Raw genomic sequence first — 12,819 nt, 5'->3', positions numbered from 1 at the left:
GTGGGCGCCAATGTTGGGAAAATGCTCTTCGCACGCCCCAGCAGTACAGTAGATCGAGAACCTTCTCACTCGGTGCCGTGAGAGGCTTGAGCAGTAACGGACAGTGGGCTCAACAGTAGGTGAATACAGTGAATGCTCTCTCTCTCCCCTTATTAATGGCGGTGTCACGCCCCTTATATAGGGCCTGGAAACCGACCTAATGACATTTACATAAATGCCCCGTGACGGTGGGGGAATATTCCAGTATATCCTTTCATCGCAGTCTACTGACCCTAATACACTTGAGTAATTTCACATTGCAAACCCTTCGTCCATCCTTTGATTGGGGCCTCAGCAGGTCGGAGGCTTGGATCCTCCGCCCAATTGCGGATCCTCCGACGCTTTGGTGTCGGAGGTTCCGCAGCCCGGCTGGTCGGAGGTTGCTTCACCCGGCCACCCTGGGAGTCCCTCCTTGGCTTGGCTCAGTCGGAGGTTCCTTGGCCTGGCTACGTTCTCCCGCCATCCTCCGACCCGGGAGGGTCGGAGGTTCCAACCTTTCCTCACTCGTGGACCTCCGCTGGTGCTTCAGTCCCTGCACACACTTTGCACGACCAGATGAGTCGTCAACATTAGCATTTCCCGTCGAAGGATATCCTCCGACGTTTCAGGCGTCGGAGGTTCCTCAGGTGAAGGATAACCTCCGACGCTACCCGGGGGAAGGATGCAGCTTTTCCCCAACAAAAAAGATCATTTTTTAGTTCAAATCTATTCTTTTGACAATAGATTTGAGTAAAAGATACTTCCGCCATTTCGAATCATATAATAAGACGCTGCGATCAGAATTCGTTTCGTGAATATGCAATTTTGGATCTGAATTGAACACCAAAGGGTTGTGATCTGACATGGATCTAGGGATTTTTGAAGATTGCAAGCACTCTATTTATTTAGTTTCTAATAAAATGAAAAAAAATATGTGATTCTTTTGTTGCATTATTTCTTCTGAATAATTTATTTGTTTTCCCTCATGTGCTTAGTTTTGTTTTTAAACTTTTTAGGGTGAAAATCCTTTCAAAATTTCCCTTTATAGAAAAATAGAAAATTTCCCAGCAGGCCCGCCTCCCCCTTCCCCCGCACCTGCGCCGGCCCAAGGCCCAGCCGCAGCAGTAGCCCGCGCAGGTCACCACCGTCGCCGCCGGTATTCTTCCACCTCCGCCCCGCCCCGCCCCGCTGCGGCCTGCGGCGGTCACTCTGCTTACACACCACGCCAAGCCGCCCGCTAAAAGCGTCGCCGTGAAAAATTCCCAAACTCCTCCACCTCCCCTCCCGCCCAAAACCCTAACCTCCACAGCCACCGCCTCCGCGCGCGCCCGCTGGCCATGGGGGCGCCGCGCGAGCTCGAGCTCTCCGACGAGGTGGAGGGCGAGGAGGAAGGCACCACCGACTTCGTCTTCCGCCTCGCTGGCGACCCCATCCCGCTCCTCCCGACTGACTCCAACCCACTCCCGCTCTTCGACCTGCTGTCCCCTCCCGCTCGCCCGCTCGCCGTCTCCGACCGCCACGCCACCGTCTTCCTCGCCCACCCCAGCGGTATCACCGAGCCGAATGTTTAGTCCGCTCGGCATTCCCGTCTCGATCTCACCGAGGGCTTCTCATTCGGTTTACAGGGTTTATAGTTGTGAGGACGAAGGAGTTGATCGAAGCCAGCAAGGAGGCGCGCGAGAAGGGAAAGGCGAGCACCCGCTGCGCGCAGGACTGCTGCGTCGCCGACGTGCCCCTCCCTGGTGTATCCCTCATCGCGCTCTCCCATGATGAGTCCGTGTTAGCAGCCTGCACGGATACAGAGATCCAGTTCTTCTCTTTGGCGTCTCTGCTCACACATAAGGTTATCAGTTGTTTTCAGGGTCTCTGCAAAATTTGTGCATGCTGGATTTCTATATAGGCTAGTGCAGTAGTACGTGAAATGAGAAGACTAGTTTTGCCGGGACTGATTAATTCAGTTTCTTCACAAACTTGAGTGACTTTTCATGTAAGAGCACTATACTCAGTAATGGACTAGGGGCATATCCATGTATGCTTCTCTCAGAGTAGTAGGACTTGTGGGAGTTCAGCATTGGTTACTCCTTTCAAGCTGCTGCATAAGGCCTGCATTGTGCTGTTTATCAATCTTATCTGTTTTCAGTGTCATTAGCTTCTTCACAAGCTTCTGTTAGAGAAGGTGTTATGGCTTTTGTCAAGATTATAACATTTATTAACAATTGTGCTGCACAGGATGTGGTACCATCGTCATCATGTAGCTTGGGACGAGCTGGCACTGTGAAAGATTTCAAGTGGTTAAATCATGCCTCTGCAGCATATATTGTACTCTCAAATGGTGGTTTGCTGTGTCATGGGAGTTTGGGTGAAGGCCTGAAGGATGTGATGGAAAATGTCGATGCAGGTCTGTCTTTTTTAATATTATTCCTACTGCATTTGAATTTGAGGCACATATCATGAAGTGCTGCTATGACATTTTGTGTGTGAGATATGTCATGTACTTCCCTAGAGAAACTAATTAATTCCACTTAAGTGAAGTTCAGTGGTACGAATGATGCTTTGGTGTTTACTGGTGAGAATGTCATTGTTCTATGATGATTCTGTAGTTTCCAAACATTATAGCATAGATGATACAGGCAAATGAATATCCATTACTTACATGCTACAAGTTTCAAAATAAAGGAAATCACAGTCACAACCAATAGAGTAATCTTGTGATCTTTTTTTCTCTAACGGCTACTCTTAACAACACCTCAACAACAAGAAGAAATCCTTTACCTTAACAAGGCTGACTACATTAAATTTATCAGAGGTCTGTACAAGTGTACATAAATAGTAATGCAAAATATTATATTTATCTTCAGATGCGTTCTCTGAGGTCTTTATGCATTCTGCTCTGAAGCATTAGTGTGTGTGTGTGTGTGTGTGTGTGTGTGGTGTAGTTCTTTGCTAACCATCACTGATGCAATGTTATAGTTGAAGTTAACCATCACTGTCTTGGTTCTCAAGCTGAAGTAAACTATCTTTTTTGAAATGTATATAGTTGATTGTTGCAAGGAAGGAAATCATATTGCTGTTGCAAGAGGGAACAAACTTACCATATTATCACCAGATTTTAAGGAAACATGCTCCATGTCCCTCTTGTTCCAGTTGTGGTCTGATGAAAGTGATTCAGAGGGCACTACCATCAAAGGTAACCCATACACCTTTTTCTTGTGTAGTCTATATTACAATCCCTAGATACAGAATGAAATGCTCTAATTTTAATCTTATTTTTGTTTTTGTTCATGTTCTTTCTTCATAGCCTACCCCAGCTTGGCAGCTTGCTAGGGACTAAGGCTTTTTTGTTCTATATTTTTCATCAGTCATGTAAGGCTGTCGGTTGATCGAGATGGTCTACTAGTTAGTTGAAACACTAGTAAAATGGAGGTGATCATCATCATATACTATAGTTGATCCTTCTCTGTCAAAAAAACAGCACCGCGCTTACACTGAGTCACTGATATGTAAAGTTGTTTAGGTTTGGTTCTCGTCAGGCCCTGAATTCACGAGTGTCACGTGTTTCTTACATGTTTTTACCCTTTGACCAATTGATTTCGTCTTTATGAAGAAATTGCGAGCACCAGAGGCTGTATGTATGATGTCCACTTATTGGATGACCAGGGATTCTTGGAACAAGTTTATGTCCACTTGCTGTACCTTAGTCATCATGTACAATTATATATTGAAGAACCTATGATAAAATTGATAGCCCCTAGGAAACTGAGAGATATCTTGTCATCCAGAGCCCTTAGAAAAGTATTATTTTTTGACATTTGCTCCATAAACATTGAGATGTATACATTGGACATAGAGTCATCCGTTTGTTTTGTATGTTACTGGTTTACTTGCAGCTGAAATTGCATTTAGTATGCACTTTTATTGTTCACTATTGATGATTTTCTATTTGCGAGCAGTGGATTCCATTGGCTGGGTACATGGTGATAGTATTGTTATTGGGTCTGTTCGATTGAATGAAGATGACAATGAAGAAGGCTATCTTGTTCAAGTTATAAGGACTGAAGAAAGCACATTTTGTGAGGTTAGTTGGTCCTCTAGATGCTTTTTTTGCTGTCGTCAGATTCACATCACATGCTATGTGCTATTTAGCCAAAGTTTCATTTTCATATATTTTTAGCAACATGCTTGTATAAAGTTGCTTCAATAGCTAGAGATATCTCTTTGGGCACCTAGGCAAAGTTTCATTTGCATATATTTTTAGGAACATGTGTGTATAAAGTTGCTTCAATAGGTACATATATCTCTCTGGGTATAGTTAGGTCATGACCACAGCAAATGACAAGTCATGTTTCAAGGATATAATCTGAATGTTTACCAAGATCATGTTCTTGGTTAGGATTTATGCAAGTTAAATTGTGTCTATGTTTTTGTGTTAATATCCAAGATGTATAACCTTCCATTGGATTCATACGGAACTCTTGGATAACAAAAAGTAAATCCTAAATTTGGTTTATTGTCATATCATTTATTGGCAAGGGTTAATAAAATATATTTATGTAATTTTTGCCTTAACAAATATCACAGTACTAATTGGTTGAACTGAATGCGTACCTTTTGCAATGTGCTTATAGAGCCCAGGCAAGCCAGATGTTTATACCTATGTCGATTTTTTCCACGGCATTATGGATGATATTTTACCATCTGGAGTTGGACCTAATCTGCTTTTGGGTTATCTGCATCGCTGGTATGTGAACCTAAGCCCTTGAAAAGTTCTATTGAGTATTCTCACATGTATGTTGGCAGGTTGTTATTGGACAGATTTTATGAATGCTGAAATGGAAAATGAAATTTCTGCATGGATTTCACCAAAAATCTTCAGAAGGAAATCCTTGATCCATCAACTAACCTGATTAAAAACATGCCACTGTACACAGTTACTAGTCATGCTATAGGTCCCATTTCTTAGTTTCTCCTGAGTTACACTGAGACCGTCAAAGTCCATGGGTCAATGGTATGTCTAAAAACATGCCACTGTACACAGTTAGTACTTAGTAGTCATGCTATTAAATCTTGAAAAGCCTAAATGTCTTATAATTTGAAATTGAGGGATTAGATAAAAAGAGGGATACGGTCAGGTGAGGTCCACCCCTTTTGGCTAGCCCGTCAGTCATGGTGATATTTGCTTGCTAGATTCTGCTTGCATTTCTCTTCTCTGGTGGAACTTTTTAGTAGGGATTTTTTTTAAAATACTTTTTTAGGGATCTCATGGTGGCTTCCAATAAAAAGAGCATTGATGACCACATTGCCCTTCTGAAGTGGCCATCTGCCCATGATGATGAAAAAACTGTAACATATCTTGAAATGTTGGAGGATAAATACAGTCCTAGGATTGACTTGCAAGGTAAATCCTATCCCAGGAAACATGGCTTTTATGATATGCTGTTGCTTCTCTTTGAAAATGAAGTCTAAACAGTTCAGTCTTCTTTTGTGTTTTTTCAGAGAATGGCGATGACAACGTCATACTAGGGTTTGGTGTTGAGAATGTTTCATTATTTCAAAAGATCACTGTAACAGTTGGACCTGAACAAAGGGAGGTTGCCCCTCAACATATTCTACTCTGTTTGACTGGTGAAGGCAAACTAGCTGTGTATTACCTCGCCAGGTAAATATTGTTTGTTGATACCTGTCAGCGTAATATTGTGAAAATTTGGTCACTTTAGCAACTTTAACTTCTAATACTGAACTTTGTTGGCAAAACATTTTTGTATTGACACTGTATATTGTTTAGGATTTCGGACCCTTCTGATTTACCTCATGCTACTGTGTCTACCAATGAGGACTACGGTGAAAAACATATTTCACCTGCAGCTGTACCTGGAAAGAAGTTGACTCCAAGTGTTACAGGCTCGGTATCTAAGAGTACTCTCACTGAACATGGTGCTGAGGCCTCTATTGCACAAACAGGTAAGAGGATGCTAGCCAAGAGCTTCTAAGTTGCATTTGATGAGCTATCTTTTTGTTTTTCCAAGTGCTTTCGAAAACTAAAGTACCCTTATGTTATATCCTTGCAGGTAGCAATCAGCATGAATCAATGAATGTGAAAAATAGTAGCTCAGCTTCAAAAGAACAGGAAACAACTGGCAATTCGTTGCTTATCTCTTCCAATAAGAAGCCCATAGTAGACACCAAGCAACTGAATGTGACTGCTCCACCTGCAGCCTTGCCTAGCTTAGAATTAACAGGAAACACAAAACCTACAATATCTTCCAGCTTTTCTACTGTCAATAATGAAGGCATGAATCCAACAGGAGGCAATGCACCTAATGGATTAGCTCCTTCCTTGCAACCAAGCAGCAGAAGTTTTGGAAACAGCCAAACTGGTAAAGAAGGCCTGGATTCAGCTCAATCAGTGGGAATATTTGGTGGATCTCAAAACTCCAATAAAGATGGCGATGTCTATGGTTTCAAGTCTTCAGGGTTCACCTCTAGTGGATCTGTCCCTGCCAAGATCGGAGAAAGGAACGAGGTTGGTTTTGGAGTTCCTTCACCGCAAACCAGCTACACCATTGATAGAAAAGTTTTTGGTGCTCCAGTTGCCTTAAGTTCTGTACCTTCACCATCGATATCTCCAGCTAAATCTGCCCCAGTTGGATCTTCAATTGGATTTCGGACAGGAAACTCAGAAGCTCCTCAATCATTGCGTGGATCACCTCCGTCACAGCAATCTATGGGCAAATCATATAACAGCAGGACACAAACACCAGCAGACTATTCTAGAAACTCCAAAATGGGCACAAGATTTGATTCTGAACAAGACTTATCTAAAAAGTTTTATAGTGTGAGACAGCTGAACATGTTTAATTATTATATTAATTTTTCTACCTTTATTTACTTTCCTTAGACCTCTAGGAAATACTATCATATCATCAATGCAAGGAACTTTTAATTAATAAGTGCACATCTTATTTGTTGCCTCATGGAGCATCACCTACATACTTATATACTTTGTCATCTTCTCTGTCTCAGACGCTAAAGTTTGTCCTCTTTGTTACAGATAAATGAAATGACGAAGGAGTTAGATGCGCTACTAGCATACATAGAAAAGGATGGTGGTTTTAGAGATGCCTGCATAACCTTCCAGCAGCGTCCTCTTTCTATGTTTGAGGATAGCTTGCAAAACTTTTTGGAGTTGTTGCAGGTCTTCAAGGTATATCATAATTGCGAGCCCCCCCCCCCCCCCCCCCAACTCTTCCTCCCTCAACTGTCTCTCTGTGGTGCTGTTCAGTTCTCTCTTATAAAAACTTTACTAAATGTATATGCTTGTTTTAATCCCCAGGGCAAAGTAGAGGAACAATGTTCAAAAGTTGAAGATCTGAGGAACAAGATGTTTCAAGGTGAGATGAATGTTCTTTTGGCTCTCTTTTAGTAAGTAGGTAGAACAGTGCCCCCCCCCCCCCCCCCCCCCCTCTTCCTTACATACCTGAAAGAAATCATTTGATCAAAATGATATGCTTTTGCAGGATAACACATCATGTCATTTTTGCCACTGTTTGTAATGTATATAATCAGGAAAAACACATGCAATTATGCATACCAACATGGTCTGGGCATAATTTTGACAAAATACAAGTGATTATTCTTGATTAATAGCTATGTTTAATTTGCTTTATTGGATCACTTACAAATCAACGAAGCCACCAGAAAACTTGGGCTGATATGTTGCATTATTTTTTGTTCTCTTCAGTTTCTGCTAGGCAAACTTACATGAAAGGAATTGTTAGCCAGTCTTCAGATAATCAGTACTGGGATATATGGAACCGTCAGAAATTGAGTCCAGAATTCGAAGTGAAGAGACAAAATATTCTCAAAGCTAACCAGGTATCAGTATCTGACATTCTGACTAACTTCATTTGTTTGTATGACATCGGAGGAGAATAATAAGTCCTTTGTCATGCAGAATTTGACAAATCAGTTGGTTGAGCTGGAGAGGCACTTCAATAATCTGGAGATGAACAGATCCAGTGAAACAGGAAGAGTAGCTTCTAATCGAAGAGCTGTTTATTCTAATAAGACAAGGTCTAGGTAATTAACTGAGACCATCTTGCTACAAATTTCATATACATTTAGTGATTATCATCAATTGGATGACAAACAACTGAACAAGTGGCCTTTTTATTCTCCGCTCCTTTCAAAGCAACTATGCAGCTCATAAATGCATGTGATCTTTCACTTTAATGTTTGTTCTCATCAGAATATTTTGATGAAAATACTCTTTTGCTTTGTATTTTTTTTTGTTTGTAACAAATTCAAATTCTCTGCACATTGTATGGCTAGCATCATTCATATTGATTAAGCTATATAGTATGCTTTGCTATTTTTTAGATGCTCTTTCTGGGTAATAACTAAGTTTGTCGTGTACATAGTTCTATTTCTCGGTGCTATTCTCTATATTCCAATAGTATGTGTGTTTTGTTTCACCTTTTCTTTTGTGGATCTTTTCATGGATACAATGATTTTTAACCTATTTCTCGCTTTTACTTTTTCAGTCAGACACAATTATCCAGTGTATATAATGCACTGAACTCGCAGTTGGCAGCTGCTGAGCAGCTATCTGAATGCCTTTCAAAGCAGATATCTGTGTTAAATATTGGTTCTCCTACTAGGAAGCAGGGGACCGTGACCAAAGAGTTGTTTGAGTCAATTGGTTTAGCCCACACAACCGATGCAACCAAATTTTCAGGCAGCACTCCTAAGCCAGTTAAGCGGTTTCCATCAGTGAATGAGCATTCAAAGGGAATATTAGGGCCTTCCAAGAGTGGTGAGCCCGAGACCGCTCGAAGGAGGAGAGAATCACTGGATATGGTAAGTTATTGAGCCTGAGACCCAAAACATCGCATTTTCTCATGTAACATCACATGACTTGGAAGGAAGGTGTAGGTCTTTGTTTTTTATTACATACTCGCTAGTCACTCCATTCCAAATTATAAGACATTTTGCCATTTCTTGATATATTGTTTTTTCTATATATCTAGACATAGTATATATCTAGGTGCATAGCAAAAACTACGTATCTAGAAAAACCAAAACGTCTTATAGTTTGGAACGGAGGGAGTATTGTTATTCATGTGGTGGATAATCAATAAATCTGACTACAAATTATTTGTCAATTTTTTAGAGCCTGGCTAGTTTGGAACCTCAGAAAACAACTGTTAAAAGAATAGCACAGCAACAACGCCTCAAAATCAGCAGTGATCTACCATTCAGGTCAAACAAGAAAATTTTTGATTCTCAAATGGCAGCAATATCACAGGAAAAGTCAAGCGATAGCTCCAATTCATCTATAGTAGAATCATATGTAAGCAGACTGCATTCTCTGAGTGAAGGTAAAATTTTACAAGCCTCAGACATTAATTTTCTGGGGTTTCTATTAAGATCACGAAGAGTCTTTTTATATCATCAGTCTTTGTAATTCTTAACTTGGAACATTTTTTGACAGTTTCAGATGTAAAAGAAAAACCGTCAGAACCCCAACAGAACCCTTTGTTCAAATGGATAAAGGAATCAACTGGGTCATCTCAAATCTCAGAGCAAAAGCATATTGAGTTACCAGGGCAAATGAAAAGCACTGCACATTCTTCAAAGTTGACACCATCTTCACCACCATCATTCAGCTACACCCGTATGGGTGCACAAGATAGTATCAACCCATCCAGTGTTCCATCCTTTGGAACAAAACATACTGTGTCTAAGCCAAATACTTTAACCTTCAAAACCACTATAACCCCTAAAAGTAATGCCAGCACAGAGCCAAATATATTACCTTCCATAACAGCGTCAAAAACTTCTCAGAGTCCACTGTCTGTGAAAACTACTGGGGAATCTGGAGATTTGCCTACATTAACTATGAAGAACAGACAGGATAGTCAGTCAATGAAATCTTTGGGGAACATAAAAGGACCGGGTGCTTCTCTGCAGAACAAGGGTGGCATATTTAGAGATCTTGGCAAATCGTCTTTTACTTCTGAACATTCCAAGCCGGCTGTATTACATGAGAAGACTGGCCAGCTTAGTGGGGTTGGCGATGCTGTGCAGAACACTGTGAAAGATACCCCCAAGATGGCACCTCAACCTTCTGCATTCTCGTCAGCTCCTGTTACTCAGACTGATTCATACTCCTTAAGGTCGACTGTTTACTCTTCAGCCACATCAGCCTCGTCAGGTGCGAAAACTTCGGAAGTTTTATCTAGCTCAGTGCAGAAAGTTTCTCCAATAGTAGCCAGGGGTACTGTGTCTAGCTCAATCCCTACTCCTGCTAAGGATTCGTCAACTGGCTTGAGTCAAAATGCTTCCAAACCAGAAATGCTAATATCGGAGGTAACTAGTACCATACTTTCTGCAAGTTCGACTTCAGTCATATCAACCACTGAAAGTAAACCTTCTGTGCCTCCAACAACTGGTGCCAGCTTGCCTTCTGCTCATGTCTCTGTTCCTAAAACAGCGCCAACAACATCAGAATCAGTTGTCACTTCCACAGGAAAAGATGGAGGACCAAACACTGACACCATCGCAGCCGATGAAGATGATATGGAAGAGGAGGCGCCTTCTGCAAGTGCCGAACTCAACTTTGGAGCCCTTGGTGGATTCAGCCTCGGGTCCCAGCCTTCTTCAAGTCCTCAAAAGTCTAATCCTTTTGGTGCCTCCTTTGGTACATCTGACAATAAAAGTTCAGGCACACCATTTACTTTGACAACCAGTCCAGGACAGCTTTTCCGACCAGCGTCGCTAAGCATTCCTTCAGCTCAGCCAGCCCAACAACCATCTCAATCAACTAGTTCTAGTTCTTTTTCTAGTACATTCTCAAGTGGGCTTACTGGATTTGGACAGCCTGCACAAATTGGATCTGGCCAGCAGTCAGCATTTGGGAAGCCTGCACAGATTGGAGCTGGTCAGCAGGCAGGATTTGGGCAGGCAGCACAAATTCAATCCGGATTTGGTCAGCCTGCACAAATTCAATCTGGTTTTGGTCAGTCAGCACAAATTGGATCTGGGCAACAGTCAGGATTTGGGCAGCCTGCACAAATTGGGGCTGTCCAGTCAGGATTTGGGCAGCCTGCACAGTTTGGTGCTCAACAGGCACTTGGATCAGTGCTGGGTTCTTTTGGACAATCGCGCCAGTTAGGAGGCGTAGGTTCTGGAGGATTTGGTGGATTTGCTAGTGCTTCTACATCTGGGGGTTTTGGTTCTTTATCTTCAAGTAATGCTGGATTTGCTGGTGCTGCAACAGTTGGGGGCTTTTCAGCACCTGCTGCTTCTGCGGGTGGTGGTTTTGCTGCTGCTACTGGTGGAGGTTTTGCTGCTCTTGCCTCCAAAAGTGGTGGTTTTGCTGGTGCAGCTTCATCTGGTGGTGGTTTTGCTGGTGCGGCCCAGGGAGGTGGCTTTGGCAGTGGTGAGATTTCTGAAGTCGTGTTCTGTTTTGAACAAATACTTACTTTTGGAGGGAAGTTTTGGATAAATGCTAATGTGTGACATTGCAGTTCGCTTATGGTTTGCATACGTGTTTAATTAATCATCCAACATTCCAACCTGTGGTCATATCAATTTAAAGTTTTGCTAGTTGCACGCAGTTAAATACACCTAGATTGATTTTTTGTTCAGTTAACTATTGGTATTTGGAGTTGGAACTGCTAGGTTGCATTACTCATTTATTCTAGAAAGAAGATGCATAGGTTCCATTAGGCTTACAGAGAATTTTTATGCTCTCCCTTGTCAGCAATTATCACTGATCAGTTCCTAATAGATTTACTCATTGGCTGTCCTGAAGAAGTGTATATAAAGTATTTGTCCTTTAGCTTTAGGAATACTATATATTGATTTTAAGTCTCACAGACAATTTTTCAAGCAGTAATCCTTAAACCATTTCAATCAGTTTGTAGTCTTAATTGTTAAGTGTATTAATTATTGATTAATCTGAATTACCATCTGCTGAGACATGCTCTAACTCAAATAGTCAGATATCAGCTTTGTTGTCTGCAAGTACTTGTTGTCAAATTATAAGTCGTTTTGGCTTTTTTAGGTACATAGCTTTGCCATCTCGGTGCAAAGCAAAAGCTATGTACCTAGAAAAGCCAAAATGACTTTGATCATTTGGAACCGAGGGAGTACAATCTCTGGAGCTGAATTATTGTCTTACTGTTCTTTGATGGCAGAAATACTTGGCACTAACATATAAGCAGTTTGGGCTACCGAAAGAATAAATTTACAGTAACAATATTATCTATTTTGTCTGGTGCCAGCTGCCTGTTTTTGGCAACTAACATAATTTGGTTGGTTTGAAGGTGGTGGATTCGGATCCTTTGGTGGTAATCAAGGAGCTGGGTTCTCGGCATTTGGAGCAAGTGGAACTGGAAGACCGCCAGCTGATTTCTTGACACAGATGAGAAAGTAGGCTCCAGGCAATCCCCAGACAAATTTAGGCATTAGCTATGGCCAGCTGCAAGAGGCCTCGGAGATAAGTTCAATCGTGATGTCACAAAATTATTTTTATGTTCCACTCTTCACCTGTATAGACTTGTTAGGCAGGCCTGATGTGTGGAAACCTTCCTCCTGGTCTCACGCGGAGCTGTTGCACACACATGACCGCAGGATGCGCTGGATGAGGCCCTCGCTTGGCTCCATCAATTGCTGATGGAGGCTACGGTTTGGGCACCTTATTTTTTTTACCTTGTTTGGCAAAACACAGTAGATGCGCTCAGCATCGTCGGTTGGTCTTGGATTCCTGCGGGTTTCTCTGCACTCCAGGGCTACCAA

The 12,819-nt window shown here is 41.9% G+C and overlaps 1 protein-coding gene across 2 annotated transcripts; it reads left to right on the top strand.

The window, feature by feature from the left end:
• LOC8074468 (nuclear pore complex protein NUP214) lies at nucleotides 1,177–12,731 on the top strand. Of its 2 annotated transcripts, none has more exons than XM_021452477.1 (18): nucleotides 1,177–1,566; nucleotides 1,644–1,861; nucleotides 2,248–2,416; nucleotides 3,056–3,205; nucleotides 3,969–4,093; nucleotides 4,644–4,756; nucleotides 5,271–5,413; nucleotides 5,512–5,674; nucleotides 5,801–5,976; nucleotides 6,084–6,850; nucleotides 7,067–7,219; nucleotides 7,349–7,406; nucleotides 7,757–7,890; nucleotides 7,970–8,094; nucleotides 8,559–8,874; nucleotides 9,188–9,395; nucleotides 9,515–11,458; nucleotides 12,348–12,731. In XM_021452477.1, the coding sequence occupies exons 1-18, from the start codon at nucleotides 1,356–1,358 to the stop codon at nucleotides 12,455–12,457; spliced, it is 5,283 nt and encodes a 1,760-aa protein (XP_021308152.1). In that variant the 5' UTR covers nucleotides 1,177–1,355; the 3' UTR covers nucleotides 12,458–12,731. The 2 variants fall into 2 exon arrangements, with proteins under 2 accessions (XP_021308152.1, XP_021308151.1); XM_021452476.1 differs by having other exon boundaries at nucleotides 9,509–11,458.

Source organism: Sorghum bicolor, chromosome 2 (genome assembly GCF_000003195.3).
Source record: "Sorghum bicolor cultivar BTx623 chromosome 2, Sorghum_bicolor_NCBIv3, whole genome shotgun sequence".
Lineage (NCBI taxonomy): Eukaryota > Viridiplantae > Streptophyta > Magnoliopsida > Poales > Poaceae > Sorghum > Sorghum bicolor.
Note: the sequence above shows the minus strand (reverse complement) of the source record. Positions and strands in the feature narration are given on the sequence as shown.

Coding starts and splice junctions, on each gene's coding strand:
- LOC8074468 (XM_021452476.1), top strand. CDS start 1,356: ATGGGGGCGCCGCGCGAGCTCGAGCTCTCCGACGAGGTGGAGGGCGAG. Junction 2,417..3,055: donor GATGGAAAATGTCGATGCAG/GTCTGTCTTTTT, acceptor AAATGTATATAG/TTGATTGTTGCAAGGAAGGA. Junction 5,414..5,511: donor TCCTAGGATTGACTTGCAAG/GTAAATCCTATC, acceptor GTGTTTTTTCAG/AGAATGGCGATGACAACGTC.